General features: G+C 34.5%; 1 protein-coding gene across 1 annotated transcript in view; it reads right to left on the bottom strand.

Annotated features, from left to right (window-relative positions):
- Positions 1-2402: 2402 nt before the first annotated feature.
- Positions 2403-20868, bottom strand: part of OTOGL (otogelin like) — an 81766-nt gene continuing 63300 nt past the window's right edge. The window contains 10 exon segments of the mRNA XM_072399013.1: positions 2403-2603; positions 4553-4632; positions 12810-12855; positions 14558-14677; positions 15636-15740; positions 17422-17600; positions 18388-18451; positions 19617-19657; positions 19971-20075; positions 20182-20283. Coding sequence (XP_072255114.1) covers positions 2403-2603; positions 4553-4632; positions 12810-12855; positions 14558-14677; positions 15636-15740; positions 17422-17600; positions 18388-18451; positions 19617-19657; positions 19971-20075; positions 20182-20283 — 1043 coding nt within the window.

The raw sequence follows: 20868 nt of genomic DNA, 5'->3' as shown, positions 1-20868 counted from the left end.
GTAAATTCGCCCGACGAGATCAAATTTTTTGGGACAGCTCTGCTCCCGATTGCTCTTTCAGCCCTCTGGTATATTGTGTTCTTGGATAGAGATTCTCTATCCAAGAACACAGAGTCCAACAGCTGTGCGTATCTTGCATTAATTGATTCATGATGAGCACAGCCGCGGGACTCACACTAACAGGAGGAGTACTGCGGCTGCAATACAGCCGTGAGAATCCTCCTGTGCGCGATCCCCAGGCAATAAAAGTTAAATGAGGGCTTGCCCTCATTTAACCTGTAGTGCCCGGGGAGGCAGGAGGACTACCACGGCTGCAATGCAATGCAATTATGCCCGGGGAGGCAGGAGGAGTACTGCGGCTGCAATGCAATGCATTATGCCCGGGGAGGCAGGAGGAGTACAGCGGCTGCAATGCAATGCATTATGCCCGGGGAGGCAGGAGGAGTACCGTAGCTGCAATGCAATGCATTATGCCCGGGAAGGCAGGGTAAGCCCTCATTTTACTTCTAGTGCCCGGGGATCACACACAGGAGGATTCCCAAGGCTGCATTGCAGGCGCAATACTCCTCCTGTAATGATTTCCTCGATCTTCTGATGGGTCCGCAATATCAGTTCGCTGAAATTTCGTAGACCCATCGGAAGTTGGAGGAAATTTCCCAAGAATGCCAGAGCCATTCTCGCTCATCCCTAATCCTAATCCCGTAGGGTTGAATTTGAGAACAGATTTACCATATGTACTTAACTCATGCCTTCTAAACCAAGTCAAGGAAACATTAGAAACAGTCTTTTGGGAACAGGTCAAGGAAATAGTATGGGAATTCTGCTGGAAATAGGCCAAGGTAACAGAAGGTTGGAACAGGTGTACCAAATGTAAATGTGCCCATATGCCTACATCTTCTAGAGAATACTATGAAACATATCTGGTGGGAACCGGATACCGGAAACAAAAAAACCCTTAAAGCTGGTTTCTGACTGGGTCACATTAGGTATTTTACATTCTAGTTTTAGATCTCTGATCTCAAATCTGTTTCCCAGGCTGACCTGTAAGGTAAGTTGTTTGAGGTGGCTGATGCCTGTTAGTTTTAGGGAAAAAAAATTAATTTTAGACAGCATCTTAAATCTGTAGGTTATGGGCAACATAGTATCCATTACCCAGATGGCAGTTCTAAAAAACACTTGCTCTCATTTGCAATTTAGTGATCTGTGCTACAACTGCCCACAGATAAAAACATTTAATAATATATTTATTTACTAGTGTTTTTTTACTTCAGTTCCTGCGCCTGATCTGTGGCTCTGGCGGGTGCTCCGTGCACCACCGGTTGTTAACTGCTGCTTTATATTGAATGTATATCTAATTATTTTTGTTAAAAAAATTTAATTTGAATGCAGCTGACCCGGCTGATACAGCTGTATCACACATTAAAAAACTGACAAAAGTGATGAATGATAGAATGATTGCAGAACCCAATAGTAAGCAATCAGAATTTACATTTCACTTATAAGGTTACTGTAAACTATAACTGGAATACTACTTTCAGCCAATGCTCAGTGTTTTTTGATTTGTTTTATTAAATGCAGATGGATTTGCCCATGACCTAATAGAACTATTTCCATTTCAGATGTTCATTCCGTAAACATAAGCTTAGACAGTTAGTGAAATAAATGTATTTTACCCATAATCAATTCAACTGCGCATAGCCTATTTTGTACATAGCCCATATCGCATAAAACCAGCACAAGTCACATTTGTAAAATTTGGTGTAAGTGTAATTTGATATTCATTAGATACCATATGATCTTGGATTTTAGTTTTACATTTATTACAATATATCAAATTTTTGGTGTAACATTATATACAATTTTAATATATTTTTAAGACATATTGCTTTCTCATTAATTGTAGACATGCCAGTGTACTTATGGATGTTGGGATATAAAATGACAAATAACCTAAATGACAAATTAAGATTAATTTTTGATACAACATGGAAATCATGGCACATTTCAGATCAACAATAAAAAGACATATGTTACAAGTTCAATATTATGCACCACAAGTCAAGTATAAATCTGAATAATGACACACATGAATAGATTTAGTATACTGACTGATCCACTTTTGCAAGATCAATGTAAATTTTCAACTAATAAGTATTTTGGAAATGCAACAAGGCTCAACATTTCTTTCAAACATTTTATAAACATTTGAATTTGGTAAAACTGTATGCAAACAGTCTATTCAAATGAATGAGTGGCATAAATAGATGCATTCCAGAATTTCTTGAAGATTTGAGGAGTTCTTTGGAACAGTAACAATGTAGAAATATGTGACACTAAGTAAATACAGAGTGTGCCATCAGTGCATAGAGTGCTTTGGGGCAAAAGAGGACTTTCCACACTGTTTAATTCCATTGACAAGAACAGTCCAGCGGCTCCTGTATGACGTACATCACTTCAGTCCCATTTCCTGAGCAGTAGAGTGGCACTGTCAGATTCTGTACACCATTTTCCCGACAGCACTTACAGAATCTTATATGGCTATCAATGTTTACATTAAAGATTGTAGCTGACGGGCATTTTCCATCACAGGAAGCCACAGTGATCTGTTAAACATGAATATAAAAAATAGAGAAAGAATTTTAATGTATTTTTAATTTATTGTGCCTTGATAGAATTAAAATGATAGATCACAAAATGGTATAAATACTACAACATTGTTTTACTGAAATTTTGTACTCAGAACAACTCAAATAGCATTTTGTAACTGTAACAAAATAAATGTTACCCCCAGTAATAGAGAGTGATAGTCGATCTTTTTTATTTTAAATACATGAGTAAGTTGAGTAAAGTAATAAAGACAATTACCTAAACTTGTGCCACATAGACCAACTTAATAGAGTATAGCCTGCCTGTGTACATAGTTTGGTTGATATGGTTCACCTGTACTTCAAGTTCACTTTATTGTTTAACCTGTAACGTATAGAAAGTCCCATCAAAAAGGTTTGAATTGCAGTCATCATACATGACTTGCAGTAACAAGTCACTCCTATAAGGTTTTTGGTCTATGGCCATGGGATCCTGCTCCAAAGCATTCTAAAAAAACATGCTTTCATGTTGTGATACTTGAGAAACTCCAATTACATGGCACATGCTTCTGTGAAGCCACAGGCAACATTTTTTGTCACTAAAATGAACCTGTGTGAAAAAGATATTCCCACGGTGTCCAAGGTACCCTCCAGTACCCTTACTTATATTCCCTATACGTGTGAGTTGATCCTTTTTCTACAGCCTACCCTGCAAACATCCTATGCAGAAACTCACTATGCTCTGTTTAAAAACCGCAATCTGACAGGCATATCCTCATGCCCCCATCCCTACTTGTCAATGCTTTTGTCTGGTGTTTGATCATTTATGCACTAATCACTGCATTGCGATGCAATTGATCGAGGGAGTGTGTACAATCTCCGCATATCCAAATGTAAAGGTGTTTTTAACTAGGCACTAGATAATGACATTGTTTTAAACATGTAAAAAATGTTTGGCAAGTTCATTATAAGTAAAAAATATTAAAGGCAAGAAATAAATGAAGAGAGCTTTTTTATTTCCTATTTATTCCCTGGTGGCTGGCTACGGATACACAGCTTATCATACGATATCACCAACGTGATTTATACAAACTGCTATTGTTTAGTTTCTCTTATCCACCAACGAGACATATATACACAGCTACTCTCCAGTATTCTTACTACACCACAGAAATAAAAAAGCTCTCTTCATTTAATTCCCTCTCTCACCCTTGTTTTTTATTGCTTGCCATTACAAATATCAAGGATAATAGCTCTCAAAGTCCAAAACCTTTCCCATCTGTAATGGACAAACGTTTCAAACTCTCAACAGTTTTAGAGACTAAAATTGGCGGATGCATTAAAACTATCTATTTATTGATGCACATCTAAGCAGGTTTGGCAAGATTTATCGTATAAGACATAAACCATTTATTGATCTTTGATACTTGCAATGTCACAAGTAGCCACCATTGTTCTCGTCTCCCCACTTTGCTTAATTATTATTATTTTTTTCACCTATATTGTACTAATCAATTTATTACACAATAAAAACTCAAGTCTCTCTGTCCCCTAGGCATGCCATTTTGTCAAAACCGGTCGGGTAAATAGAGACACTAGAATTCTTTGAGTAAACACTATTCCTTTATTTAATTGTTTTGTGTGTTATTATAAACTATTTCTATGGTCACAATAAGATATTATGTTGAGAAATATTTACCAAAATTGATTTATGTTAAAAAATACATATTTCTTTATTTAATTCACTTTATATCCTGAACTTTATGATCAAGTATAATCACATATTCTAATGAAACCTCTGACTTGAAAAGCCTGGTTTTTTCTCCCTCTTCAGTGTTTACTAAGTTCATTATAGGTAGAATATTTAGACATGTCAATCTTTGTGCACCTATTATATATAATAACTATTTATATTCCATGAATTTTCTTGTGAACACAGGAAATTTTTAAAGAAATTGTCTACTTACAGGGTTCTGACTAATGCAGTCACTTTTTCTTATGGTAGTTCTTACAGCCACTTTTTGGCAGATTTTTTCCTCCTTTGAGCCTGAAAAGCATAGGATGCATTATGTTGTGCACTATATATATATAATACATGCTAGAAATTTAATAGGCATGACAGTTTATCATAATCCTAAAGTAAATAAAAAATGTTTTAAAAACATAGACTAAATATTTTTATGCCATTTTTATTTCAGTTTACTTGTTCTTTTTACTTTCTCTTTTATGTATTTAGAAAATAGTAGTTGGAATACTACATCACCGGAAGGAATATGACTATTGCTTATTGTCACCTGTAATACAAATATCAAGATATGACTTATAAACATCCTTAGAGCTTCTCTATGGGATGTATGTCCTTTGAATAAAATAATAAAGTTAACTATAAATGTTAAAAAGAAATACTGTTGTACTAAGGATGTTGACCCCAGGATGAATGATAAGACAGGCATGATTCAACTTTAAGCAGCATTTCAGGCAAACAGGCTTGGATCACCTAAATCTGTATCGTTATGCTTATAAAATAAGGGCACAGAAGAGCAACCAGACACCTCTAGTCTCAGCTTATTTCAGGGCAATTAGTAATTAAAATCAACATAAATAGATTATTTTTTTTTCTGCCCGGAACAAGATGAACACAGGTGTCTGCTGGCTACATCTTCATGTTTCAATCCAAAATCACCCAAACTGAGCAACAAGTGCGGTCAGCTTGAAGGCAACCTGTCCCCAGACTGTGTCCATTCAAGTATTTACCTATTCTTATCAATAAGTAAAGGAACTTTAAAACAAACCACTCCTGACCTCTCTAGTGTCTTGTACAGTGAGGTAATTCATTCTCAACCATCGTCAAATATTACTACAAAGGCCATGATTTATTAAAGTAATTTGCTATTTGTTAGTAAATGTTTTCCAGATCTATTCCAGGTTTGCTGAATGACCCAGGTTCACCAATGAAAATTTATCTTCTCCAGCCTTGGAGAGCTTTAATAAATCAGGCCCAAAGACTCTAAAGTAAGAAAGTGTTTTTACTACCTTTTTAAAATACGTAAATGCTTTAATGTACATAGTCTGGGTATAGGTTCACTTTAAGATAAATCAGATTTCACAAAGGACAAATTCATACTGCCACTACATTTTCAGTAAAACTGCAAAATGTTTAGTGGAAAATCATATGCAATTAAAACAGTTTAGGTGGCTTTTAATGTAAAGTAAACCTGTGAGGACTGACATGTAGGTGCTGGAATTGCAGACTTTTTTTATCCACAGACATAGGAATTAGGTGTCTGAAATTTGTAAATTCCTATTCTCTGTGCTTTCTACATGTCAGCAGCCCATTAGCTGGTAAAGCCAGGAAAATGGTAGCTGCCCAAGAACCTGCATTTTTTAAACTGTAGCCCTTGTTCCTATCCTAACAGGTTCCCTTTAAAATGGACCAATAACACATCAATAAATATATTTAGATAAAGCTCCAGGAAATATGTAGTCTATGGATAGTATTTTACTATTTATAGTAGTGATCAGTATATTTTTTTAAAACAAAGTAAAATGTTTAACAAATCTATACCAAACTATTTTATTACTTTTCTTTATAGTTGCCTTTTGCTATACTTGCTCATGTTCTATAAACCTGTACCTGATGTACCCTACTTTCTTTCCTGCCATATGTATCCCATGTGCACCTGGCTATGCTAGGGATTGTTCTTTCAGACTTTACCTAACTATTCAACTTTATGTTCTATGTACCTGTGCTTGCCTTTTCTAGTTTATGAAACCTGTACCTGACTATCCTAAACCATTCACATTTACCTTGCACCTGACTAGTTCATGTTCTATAAACCTTCACCTAATGTTCTATAAACCTGTACTAGAATTTCCTAGCCCATTATCCCTATACCTGTGTACCTGTACTCGTGTCATATACCTATTCTAGGCCATGTTTTATAAACCTTTCTAATCATGTGGCTTACTATCTTTGTTTAGGTTTTTTTATTGTGTACTTGACTGTCTTAGTTTGTATTTAATAAACATGTACCTGGCTATGCTAACTCACTAATATCTTAAAGTATATGTGCTAAACCCTCAACTGACTATTCTAAATTTTGATTCCTAAATTTGTGCCTTACTATGCTAGATCATTTTCTATAAATCTCTACCTGACTACTTAAGCTCATAAAGAACTGCAAAAACAAGCACCAGAAAATGTAATTTAAAAGAAATGTTCAGCAGTATATAAGAAAAATAAATGTTTTCATAACATCATTTTTACTTGTCTAAAAATACAAGCATATCTTATAAATGATTTTAATGATCAGATATTGCTGATACCTAATCTCTAAATGACATATATTGATTAGGCCTTGTGTAATTGTTTATGTTGTCTTGCCGAAAGTAATGCATGCTAAATTACTCCCATGAACAAAGTTGATGACACACTGTTTTTTTACCAGCTCTAATTAGTGCAGAGATGGGATAGAAAGTTCATATTCTTAGAGGTCATTTACAGGGCAGGTTTGTAGCTCAGCACATACCAAAATACCATGTTTAGTGATGCACGCAGCAAAATTAATTAATTTATTGTTTTTTTTAATTATTCCTTTCACTTTTAAGGATATTGCAATATATTAGACAAAAGATGCTAACAAAATTATAAAAAAGGCTAATAATTAAGTTATTTTTATATCTTGGTAAATAAATGATTATACTATTTAAATTATATTATTTTAATTGATTATGTTAGATTTTCTAAACTTTTTTAGTTAAAAGATTTAAGAGTTAATTGTAAGAGTTAAGATAAATATTTTTTTAGATTATTGTGCATTCAAAAGATGTATGAGTAATGTAGATGGATACTGTAGGTATGTAATACAGATGATATGTTATATATAAACCAAAAAGAACTGATATGCATTTTAATGTTTTTTTAATAAATTGTTTTAAACATTATTTACAGCTATAAAGTGATTTGACAGTTTGAGAATGTTTAAAATTTTAGGATCACTGTAAGACTTTCACGGGTCACGAAGTTTCATTTTTTAACATTATTGCACTTAAACCAGTGTTTATTAGGAACCAGGGCTCCTCCAGAGGCTGCTAGGGGCCCCTTGTTTTTTTTTGGCTATCTTTGGGGGGGGGGGGCATTATTCCCAATGACCAGCAATGTAAGGGGCAATCTTTCCACTAATCACCCTTAGAACTAATAGTTATTTCAAGGATTTCTTCATAGTAACAAGTTTGAAAAAGGCTATTCCAAACTGGACATTCAGTAGCGTTAAGCCCTTTTCACACATGGAATTCTCTAGAGACAGCCTTATATTTAAATCACCTAAAAAATGAAATATTATGCTAAAGAAAAGTAGTACTATTTAATGTACAGCACTGCATAATATGTTGGCGCTATATTATTATTATTATTATTATTATTATTAAACATATATAAATCCTGTTTAAAAATAATAAAGTACTGACATAAGACTTGGTGGGCAGAATCACAGCTCTGAAATGTTGAATATCATTAGTGCTCATAGCTCTTCACATTTGTAGGAATTTAACTCATCGTTTACTAAGTAAAGTAAATGTTCCCTAACCTTTTAGAAAATCAACCTGTTGCATCCTGGCTGCTGGACAAAGCCAAGGTATATAACAAGGTCTAACCAAATTAGGTCTGTACTAATTTAAAGTAATTCTGTCTCCACATTTTTAGGTTCTCATGTTCCTGTTGATTCTGTCTTGGCAGTAACAACCATTTACCAGAAAGAGTTCTCCATTTCTGCAATCAAAATCCAAGTTTATCATACTATAAGCCTAAATATTATTCATGTGAAACCAAACATTTTGATATTTTGCACATCTATTAGCATCTAAGCTTTACATTCAATGGTTAACAACATTAAACACTTAGAAAAGTTTGAAGAATTATACTATGGTCTACTGATTGGAGGCTACATTTACATTGATTCTGACCATAACAAGTTACTTTAAAGGAATTATTCTGTATAATGATTATCAAACAACGTGCATGAATAAGTAGAAAACAAATGTATGCAGAGTTTGTTACTGCATGCATGACCATTTTAAATTTTTTGGATTTGGCATGTCTTGTTTGCAGCAAACATCCATAAACTAGTATTTTGGGTTTATGATTGTGGTTACCAGCCCTTTCAATTTGTTTAAAATTTACCAGTACAGGCAAAAAAGCACAAAGCTTAAGGCACGTACCACTATAAAATCAGTCATTACAGTTAGTAACGTATAATAAAATGCATGAAATAATAATAGTACCTGGTTCACAATTTATTTTAGCAGTAGGAACTACGGGGGAAATGGTAAAGGGTAATACACCCATTCCAGAACCTGGCAGAGTTGTTAGGGATATAAGATTTTTGTACAAATTAAACATTTGACACAAATAACATGTTCATTAATTCTTACACTGCCAAGCATTTATATCATGAAAATTTTCTTTTTTATGTCAAGTAAAGTTCTCAGTTTTTTTTTTTTCTCGAAGAACAAAGAATCACCCAGAAGTTCCTGACTTACATTTGAAGTCATGCTAAAAAATCAAACGATACAATATTTTATGTTTGTTTGCAAAGTACATATGGCAAGGTAAGAATTAAATACATGAACTCACTCTGCATGCATTTCATCAAAGCTTTATTGTTTCTTGCCCAATACAACCCTTACAGCTGCTGCAAACCCACATTCTTACTTGTGATGGCCTTCCCACCGAGCACATGCTTTTAGTTGTTATATGTATTAGATGTTAAAGTAGCATGTTACAGAGACATGTTTAGGTTTGAAAGTAGCTTTTCTTCTGAAGTATAACCTTGCCTTTTTAGAACAATAATTGCCAGCAATTTGTTTATTGCCAATGCATTTTAATTTTTAAAATACAGTGATAGCTTGAGATATAAATATAGAAAAACAGTGGGTGGTATTTACTAAAGAAGCACATTTTGCCTTATCCATAGATTCTCTGTTAAAGTATATCTAAACCCAAGAAAAGAATATATTGTTTACCAGTTCTTACGTGTGGTGGATGCGTTATTTTTTAGGGGGGATACTGCCAGTAACATACTAGGATAATACCATGTGGTAATATGTCTATGGAGCAGCAGGATTGTTACTAGGTATGAGCGAGAATGCCTTTGACATTCTCGCCAAAATTTCTCTGAACTTCCAATGGGTCCGAGAAATGTCTGCGAAGTGATTTCGTGAATTCCATTAAAGTGCAGGTTCCCACCTCCCTGGGTTGATAAGTACAGCCCAGGGAGCGTAGGAACCTGCGGTCACAGCTGATTGGAGGAAGGCGAGTGCTTCCAATCCGCTGTGACTGCAGGCGAACTCTCAATGGTGTTTCTCCATTGAGAGTTCGTCTGAGTTCGGCAAAAACACAACCTCATGGCAAATCACAAGGCCGTTCTTGCTTAAAAATTTTGCTTGCTCATTCCTGATTGGTTCAACTAGTCTGCTCTTTCATGCTTTGGAATTCAGAAAACCTACCCCTCTCCTCATCTCCATAACATTAAAGTGAGGTACTATAACAAAACAGAGCCACCCTATTATCCACAGAACCACCTTTTGAAACCAGCATGGGTCCAGACTTTGCTTCAGCTGCCAACATCCATGGTGATCTATAATAATCACACAACTGGCAAACTGAGATTGCTATGATTAACCTCTGCTATAGGGAAAACCTGTTTTTTTGGATGGGCCTGTTGTGTGATCACTTGGGTCTAAGAAAAGTTTATGCTTGAAATAGATTTATAGGAATCTAATTTTAAAGCACTGAATCTGACATTCAAAACATTCCTTGGTGGGGGGTCAGTTACTGCCATTGAAACGTGCACTGGGATTCTTTACCTGAATGTTTTAGTTAGTGTGAGATTTTCTGCTTTATAAATAGACCATATGATTCACTGCCTCTTGTTTTGCATTCTGCCATAAAGGAGAGATGTTCTCTAGTTTATAAATGGACAGGGCTGATAACACTCCAGTGTATTGTATTTACCAGATTAAAGAGATTTAACAAAAATGCTTTAAAAAGCATATTTAACACTTCGAAACTGAATAAATAATAGATGTTTAATGTTAGGGTTTGCATACACTTTAACTTTGAACACCAATCAGTCACCAAAATGTAAAAGTAAATTGAAATGTGTCATGATTGTATTGTATGACCATTAGTACAGCTTCACAAGGTTTAGTAAAAATTTAGTACTGCTTTAGTAAATCATCCCAAACAAAGACAAATGTAATATATGATTCATTTATAAGTAATGTAATTGTACTCAGACTAAGATTTATATGGTTTATTCCCTGTAATAATAGGCTAACCTTAAGTTTTTTTCCTGAGCAAACATTAAATACAAAACCCTAAACTCCATTATTTCACGTAAAACATAATTTTTACCTATACTGTAACAACAAAGTCAGTATGGTGGACTTTCATAAAAGTGAAGAAAGTCCATAATGAAATTAAAACAAAGACCACAAATGAAAAAAGATTAAAAAAAATGTTCGCAATATATTACTTTATTATAAAATGTCCATCTATAAAAATAGATAAACATTTGAATGAAATAATCAAAGGAAAAAATGTACAGTTAAAACTTACATTTGTAAATATTTTTTTATCCATTTTTGAGTGATTAAAACTTATTTTCACATAGCATTCTGTTTTGTTTTTTTTATTAATATCAAGCAGTTTGCTTAGCTCTGACCAGTTTAACATCAGGGAATCCTTGCTTCACTCTTATAGAATCAACCCTATTTATAAAAAATTCAAACATATCAGGGTGTTTGATAAAGGATAACCTATGCCAATTGTTGCTGCCTTAGTATTAAATATAGTATAGCTTAATATTACTAAAGTATTTTCAATATTATAGTACAATAAAAGATTACTATTAATAACATATAATCTGTAATACCAATGCTTTAACTGCAATATTCAAAGGTTGCCATTTTAGTATATGGGTCTCTATATTTGGAGGATCACTATTTACGCAAATAGATACTAATTTACCTAAATGGGAAATTACAAAAAATGATGTTACAGATTTTTTACCATATTGTTAATTCTTTTCCAAAGAATTGATGTAGCCTTCCTTATGCAAGTCCTTACTGTAGTACAATTTTTTTACAATAACAGAATTGTGTATTCTACATCAATAAAATTATTATATAAAATATAAGTAAATAATATGATTTATTACTTATGGGGTATTATACAGCTTGTTCATATGTAAAAAGTACACTTATGGTGGGCCGTAAGGGTTTGTGCATATGTGAAGCACTGTGCTTTCAGCTTTTGTACTTCAAATTACTTTTACCAGTGGTGGTATTGCATGGAGGGTAGTGGTGGGGATTCATTACCAAGAATAGGTGCTGCAAGCACCTATGTGGTGTGGTTCTGCATATCTATTAAATAAATGAGTGCAAAAATAAAACCACTTTTGCTTACTGAAATGCTGAAATGTTTATGTCTCAGTGGGTAGTTGTACTTGATGTTTATGTGTATGGGCTCTTCTAATTGAAATGAATATGAAAAAAGGTACATCTGTAAATACATATTGTGATTCTTTTACTGAAAGAATACAGACAGTTCTTTTACCAAAGTAAATTATTACTTTGAAAGGCAATTTGTATTTAACTTGTGAATTAGGTAAAGCTTTGGTGACTTTCAACCATCTTATCACGTGCAGGCAAAAGTCATGTGTATTTTTACATTCCTTGGGCATGGGTATAGGCATTTCCTTGGATCGGGCATTCATTGCAAAGTAATTTTTCCTTGTAAGGGTCTAAGTGAACAGACTAAACTCCATTAGTAAATGAAGCCCAAGGTCACATTAGCACCAAATGTTATTTAGAAGTTCTATTAAAGTACATATTATTTATTTTCACATCAGTAGTGTGGTGCAATTTGAGATGTGAACAAACATGCTATGCATATTAAATGTTAATCTATTACTCTTTTATTATATTTTTTTTGGTACAATAAAGTTATACTCCAGAATGATGAGGAAGTAAAAATCATCCACCAAGTAATTAGCCATGAAAAAGCAGGGCCTGTGAGTTTTAGTGGTTAAAGAAGGACAATATGATTGGGGGCGGCCAGTGCATGCGTTTCCCTTTCCTTATGACCCAGCAGGTGAGTTAAATGAACCAGAGCTCTCCAAAACAAAGCAGAAACTAGCAAAGAATGCAGCTTAGTGCACTTACATATCTTGCAGCAGCCATCGTTATACGTCTGTACAGATCCACCATTCTAAAACAAAACGAAAATAAAAATCAAAAAATAATGTGCTCAACATTTTCCATTTACTGTATCCATTACATTACATTATTATATATGTATGTATTGTATATGTATGCAAATGCACACGTTTTCTTTTGTTTCCTTCTTCCACATGGAGATTTACCTACTTGTGTACTAAGTGTCACCATGTGGGAGAAACACATCCTGGTATAACCTAAACCTTTGTAAACTATTTTAGGTCTAATTGGCTTGACTTTATATATAATGCTGTCAATGTATTTCTGTAACCAAATATAAGTTTCACATGTTCTTTCCGCATATTTAGCCATGATGTTAAATTACCAACAATATATTACCAATATCTAACTTACCAATGTACATTTGTTATCTCCATATTGTTTTCATCATATAGACCAAAAAAGTCATTACTACATACCCCTGAGGAAGCCTTTACTGGCAAAACGCATCGGGTAAAAAAACTTAATGGTTCAACTCAAAATCGCTAGTGACTGTATGTATAGTGTGTCAAACCCCACGCCATGATGCAATGGGCTGGGGAATCTTTTTGATGTCTGTTTCATTATGTATGAGTCAAAGTATAATACATAATTGTTGTTTTCTAAAACCATGTCCGCAAACCCTGTCTCTTTCTTTCATTTCTAATTATCTACTACTATTACTATCAATTCTTTGTTATTATCTGCCTTTGCTATTGCATCTTTTTGAATCTCAGTTGAGGTTATTAAAGTTATCAACGTTTTCAAATCAGAGTTCCAATATTCTTCTACCATATTCAATTATCAATGTGTTATAATGCAGTCTTCAATGAACCACTTTTAACACATACTGCTTATGGTATGTCACTTTTTTTTAAATAAACGGCATAAAATGAAGCAATCAAATTAAAATATATTTTCAAAGAACTCTGGAGGCTCAAGGTTTCTTATTTCCTCAAAGATGTTGAATAGTCAAGACTACTGTCCATAACAGAGATCTATGACTGCCTAGGATCTTGGGATATACATTGACAGAAGCTGCAGTGACACACAAAAGCAGAGAGCATTCCCTACTTTTGAAATAAACAAATATTAAAATTAAATTTCATTGGCATGAGTGCCAAGTATGTGAGTGAGCCTTCTGGTCTTCAACAGTCAATGAATTATGATTTCTGTACAAAGCTCCGATTAGTAAACATTAACGAAATTGAATACATGTTTCCAGGAGAGGGTACATTCACACCATTAATACACCGTTATCTACACCATTAAATAAGAAACTAGTAAACCACCAAGGCTATCTACCTTAACATTATATATATTAAAATATTTTGGTAAATATGGCATGATAATAAAGCTACACTCTAATAACAAACCAATCCCACCAACTTTTGACCACATTTTTTTTTGTTAAAAACAGACATTTTGTTAAACAGACATTCAGACTATTGCAAGGTCACTTTGACTTAAAGCAAAGATATATCTTAAGATGGATAACTGTGTAATGGGCACAGAATTACAGATTCAGTACCTTTGGGAATCATCAAATGAAGAGCATGCTTTCCAACGTAACTTTTTTGTTTTTACAAAGGAGAAATAGTGCAACCCCTCCTTCAAGTGTGAAATATAAACATAGTATTGTTACTAAAATAGCTGCATGATCTGTTAAATATAGTAGGGAAATCATCCAAACATTTACTTCTGACAACACAAACCTTTAGACATTCACTGCCATTAAAAGGAGGGCAGACAACGCTAGAGCCCAGTATCATGGCACCTACTGTAGTCTTAGTGCACTCATACTTGGTGCAGTTAGAAATCCATGAGTTGCCGACCTGAAAAACAGAAAAGTCTTTGTAGAAGATGAGATGTTTCTTATTTACTGTTAATTCTGAAAGGAGAATAAAATATCATACACACAAGCAGCTAGATCGATTCAGTTAAACACCATATCAAACTGATTTGTGGTTTGCAAGTAATTGCTATGCTTGATCATCATTTAAACCCAATTTATTATTGCAAAATGTTTAATGTATTTTTACAATATTGTATTAAATGTTTTTCCATGCTCAGCAAACTGCAAAAATACAATATAAAAAAAGATATATAAAATGGTTCACTCTAAAAAAACAGTAATTTGTTCATCATAATAAGGACTAGCCCGTTAGAACCTTTAAAACCCATTCAAACTTTAGTTTAAATTAGCTAAATACATACAAGGCGCATCAAAACAAAGGGTGTATAAAGCCCTATAGTTTTTTTTCTTTTAAAACCAGCCACAGCCTGAGTAAAAAACCCTGTGCTCTGCCAGAATCCTGTAAAAAAAGAAATTAACTTTACAATCTCTGCTAAACAGCCAGAGTCCTTCAATCAGAACAGAGCATGAGTTTTATTGATTGTAGAGATATAGATCGTACTCGCTCACTGAGACCTGTGCTTTTCCACAGACAGCAGGGTCCCGCTATGCAGCTGTGAGCACCAGACAGACTGATTTAAAACGATTAGCTGATTTTAACCGAAAGTTTAGATGGGTTTATAATAAACTCATTAAAAAGTGTGTTAAAAAATACTTTACTTTTTTTGAGGAACAAAAGTAAAAATCATGATTACAGGAGCAAATCAGGTACCATGCTTGCTCTTCCAAAAATTGCTTATTGTATTATACTGTCAAATTATACAGTGACCTATGTTCTACAAGGGCTACCCTGTTTAATTGCCCCTTGGCTAAAATTATAACTGACACTCTCATATTAATAAAAAGCCGAAAACATAGGTATAAAACAAAAGGCTCACCTCATATATAGTCATTGTCCCATTATCATTGTAGAAGGTGCATGAAACATTCTTGCAAGACCCACAGCACATCTGATTGTTTGAAGATGGAATATAAACCTGGTTCTATGAAAAAAATCATGTTTATCTTGTAAAGTTGATTGGTATGAAGATCTTGACAAAATATTGAAGGTAATCCCACCCACCCCAAAAACTGCCTATAATATGAGCATCTAAGGTAGACTGAAAAACATCTGAGTCTAGCCCAGAAGTCCTATTTTATTCTACAAGAGATTGCATGAAGCTGATACTTAAACTAGCTGCATAATCAATATTAACTTTTAGTTTATAACTATATCAACTGGTGTTCAGTATATTTTCTTGGGGTTCTGCTTAAAATAAATTGCCCCCATGTAAAAAGAAAAAAAAAACTTTTGTTGTGTATATAAAGTGTCAGCAGGATTATGTAGCAGCCAAAATTGGCCCTGCTTTAATGATTTTAAAATAGGCCTGGCACAGGTGACAAAGTATTTTTGAATGACTGGTTTAGGGGATTAGCTACTGTGCCTAATACCAACCCATTCAGTCCCTAATGTAAAAAATGTACACAACAGGCAACTTTGTATCATAGATATTTTAGGGCTACTACATTTTATTTATGGAGAGAATATCCAAGGCTCAGCTGAAATCATCAACCCTTTTTGATGGGGGAACCCCAAAAAAGCTTACTTTGATTTGAGTGCTAAAGTGGCCCAGAAGTACCCAGACTAAATTGGGAAATCTTGGCCTGGCTTGTGCTACCAGTCAACAACATGTCCCCACCTGGGCATTTAATGCAAATATTTAATTTAGGTCTTAGATGTACAACCTCATACATTTCACCTGCAAATATTACAGTGAGAGGTCCACACGCCAGCCCAAAAATAATGAGAAAAGTCATCCTGGACTGGTTTGTGTTTGCTCTGCTGACCCAAATGTGCTTGAGAGGTGTCTATATAATAGAACTTAAGCATGCAGACCAGCTTTTGATCTTGGTAGAAAAGAACCTGACAACATAGGACTTACTACAAAGACCAGTCTCCAGAGACCAAAATACTACTGTTGCAACCCAGAAGGAAAAAGGAGGCACTAAGTTTCGAGTACTTTCAGTGGTCAACCACTAAAGTTGTCCATGTGTACCCCTATTTAGACTTTCCACTAGTAGGGAGCCTGTCCTGTATTGGCAGTGCAATGAACTGGGCCATAAGGCTGCCAGTTGCCCACTAACCCAGGAACTCATAGAGTGTGAACTGACCTGACCAAAAAGTAGCTATGGTAAAAACTCTATTAAATTTGGAAAGATTGTGACAAAGGTTTCCCAATCTTCTGGGACTTGTGTGGAAAACAGCTCAGCATGGGAGCCTAAGTTGTTACTTTTTATACTAGACATTTAATAATCTCATCACAGACTTTGACCCTCTCAAGTGGAGGGCCCACAATAAAGGAAAAAATGCAAGAGTCACCCAGTGGTAGCAGAACTACAAATTTGTGGGAGATCATAAAGTCAGCAGGGACATGCTAATGTTCTGCAGATGTTCTGTCCAGGCTGTACATTTTCTCAATCCCACAAGCTCAGAGTGGGGGATATATAATAAGGTGTTGGTAAAATTGGTTATGTTATCTGGAAAGGTCATCATGCACTGACAAATGGTAATGTTTTAACACATTTGGCCAGGAGGTAGGTCCACATATTCATCTGTCACAACTGTGCTGCCATATGAAGGGATCCTAAAACTTTTTTTTTTTTTTTTACTACATGTATACTTACAGCAGCACATTCTGTTGAACAGTTCACCATCAATATTTCCATAGCATAAAATCCAGTTGTGTGATTTTTTTCATGAAGGCATTCCACAGTGTAGCACATTTCCCCATTCAAATAATGGATGAGTGACTGGCCAGGACGCAACACTGTTACCCCCTGAAATATACACACTTCTTCTTTCTCTAAAAATATAATAAACATGTTACACATGAATGTATTATGGATTGCAATATTTGACAGCAGATGTCCTTATGTTTTTTTTTTCATTTTTTATGATTACTTAGGATTTGTAAAATAATAAAAGTGTTTTACATTACTATTTACATTTATTTGCACAGAAATGAAGGAGGATTTGGCTCATTCATCGAAGGTAAGTAAACATTTTTAAGAGTATAGTGCATTATATTCTCCATTAGCCTCATCTATAACATGCTGACATTTTACTGAATTCCCCCAATTTTTCTAAAATTTTGGGAAAATTCTTAAACTCAGTAAACCTTGACCTTAGCAGTTTATTCTAATAAAATAAACAGGTGATGGGAAGAAATTTTAGTATCTTTAGCTGTCCTTCTAAAGCCTCAAGCCACATGGTAAAGTTTATGCAATACATTATGGTTTTAAAAATTATCTACTAGGGTAAATCTGCACATTATTTTTTTTATTATTATTATTATTATTATTAAACAGTATTTAAATAGCGCCAACATATTATGCAGCACAGTACATTAAATAGGGGTTGCAAATGATAGACAGACACCTACAGTGACATAGGAGGAGGAGAGGACCCTGCCCGATGCACATAAATACTTTGGGACCATAAATCTTGTATGCATGAAGTTCATGGTAGTTCCCAGTCTTGAGAAATCTGGGCTGCAGATTCAGTTAAAGTTTACATACAGGCTGCTTGATCACCTACACCATTTTTTGTATTGCTCGCACACATAGCAAAACAAATTAAAAATTAAATACCACAAATATAATGAATACATCCGCAAGCACTATGCCAGTTTTGATCAATCTTCCGATATTCTCCCTGTTTGAATCAAAAAGAATTTTCTTAGTTGCAATAAATTACATCTAGCACTGCATCCATGAAGATGATAAGTACATTTTTATTAACTATCATCTGTATAGAATACCATTCAACAAAAACACACACAACTAGTGATAAATAGAAATATATGTTTGTGTTAAGTAAATGCATTAATAAGAATAAATGTTTTTAAATCACTGATGATGATCAAAAAAAAATTGTAAAGCAAAAAGTTTAATCCAAGATAGAATTTTATGCTAATGTGAAAAAAACAAACAGCTAAATATGCAATTGAAATACACACGTGTGATCGATACCCTATATCAAAAAATTAGTAATTCTGTCTGAACTGGACATTGACACCACCACCACTAAAAGGAATAGAATGGTGCCACTGGAGACGTACGCATCACCCTCCAAACCCCATAACCGTAGGTGGGACCAGGGACATGTGCTCCTCAACCATTCAGGTTTCTGCAGTACTGTCCAATTCCAGAGTCCAGCGCATCACAAAATCATTAGGATGCTTTAGAATCAACTCAAGTAAGCAATCTGTCTCCTAAATCCCAGCTGTATTCCCGAAGTCATTCACAGAGGAGAAGACATATTTACTCAGGAATCATGGCTGCATTGCAATGTTTCCAAGCAAAAAACCTAAAGATACTACTTCTGAATGACAATCACAAGTAATGAAGGGACAAAGAGGCAACACACTGTAAAGTCATCAGTCTTTCTCACTCCTCCCATCAGCATGCTTGCAGTAGAGCATTGGCGGGCCTCCAATGGAACCTCACACACTTGCAGCTAGCCATGAATTAGGAGCACATTTTCAATGTTCAATGTGCAGATAAAAAAAGTCCACTATAATGCACCTAGTGTACATTTTATGCCACACATGGCACACATACTAAAGAGAAGGCTGGAGTCCTCACTGGTGTCAGTGGCCACAATAATGCCCCCTAGCACTGGTGTTGGTGACCATAATAATACCCCCAGCTTAGGGAGAGACAGGTAAAATTAAGCTCTCTTATATATATTTCACCATGTATGTAGCCATTTGCCTGGAGATCAGCTTTTATATAACTACCTAAATTACATATCAGTGCAACAGTAACAGCTCTGTAAATGAGGATTTACAAGCATGTTATAAATGAGATATTCTTACCAAGGAGCACTCCACAATGGTCACATTTCTGCAGTCACACTCTGTAAGAAATCAGAGTAAATTTTAGTAAAATGTGCAGGCAATATAAATGTTTCTGGTATTGCTTTTTTTATGTTTGGGACACAATACTGTATGGGTATGGCAAGTTCTCTCCATATTTATGTAGGGCTAGTTTGGTATACACTCATATGAGCTTGTATTACATGTTTTGCTACATACAATCTGTATATATATAGGGAGAGATAGATAGATAGATAGATAGATAGATAGATAGATAGATAGATAGATAGATAGATAGATAGAACAGTAATGCACTGTATGTATAGGACAAAAGGCAAATATTTTCATACTGACCACAATACCAGTCTGGACAACAAGTTCCATCTATCTTCTTTTTAGCCAGACGTGTCTCAGGCATACAAGTGGGTTGTGTTTTAAGACAAAGGTTCTCTTCACACACTAGGTAGCACAAAATAACAAATTTGATGAAAAGTAGATGCATTATTAAGATTATTATTTTCTGTGCATAAACAAAAAAGCAAATACACCTTAACTAAAATCTTACCACAGGTATAACGAGGGCAGCACTGGCTTGTAGTGTTCAGATCAACAGTAATAATCTCTCCTTCTCTGCAATCAGGAACAGGTTCTGTACAGGATTCACAAACTACATGTGTACAATAAATGATTAATATACTTTTGAAAATTACTATAATTCAGCAAATATTTATGTTTTTGAAAATACTCAGAGGGGACCTATTTCAAATGTAATTCCTATTTCTGATTTTTTTTGTTTGTCTTGTACAACTTTTAGTTCTGCTTCATGATCCCCCCAGTCTCCATTGACTTATCTTAGTTTGACCAGCTGAGTTTACAGAATAGCTGAGTTTAATAGAATAGATTGTGCAGATCATTTGAGGTGACCCACATTATAAGGTTTCTTTCTTCAGAATTTTATTTAAAACATCTCACATTAAAGAAAGCCTTATACAGGGTTTTACTGATTATAACCGAATCATTAGCTCATGGTAAGGATGAGGTTAGATCTCGACTCATATATGGCTAGTTTCTTTTATACATTTGGTATTAAAAAATCTGGTTTACTCTAGTTAAAAAAGGCTACAATTGTCATGCACATGGGCAACTTTGGAGTGACCGTTTTGGTTAGCATTGTGTTTTATCTAGAAGTGTTGTAATATTAGAAGTGATCAATCTATATTTCTGTATTGCAGTCAGTTGTTCTGAGGTTTCA

Source organism: Pyxicephalus adspersus, chromosome 2 (assembly GCF_032062135.1).
Source record: "Pyxicephalus adspersus chromosome 2, UCB_Pads_2.0, whole genome shotgun sequence".
Lineage (NCBI taxonomy): Eukaryota > Metazoa > Chordata > Amphibia > Anura > Pyxicephalidae > Pyxicephalus > Pyxicephalus adspersus.
The sequence above is the reverse complement of the archived record's forward strand: the minus strand, read 5'-3'. Positions and strand labels throughout refer to the sequence as shown.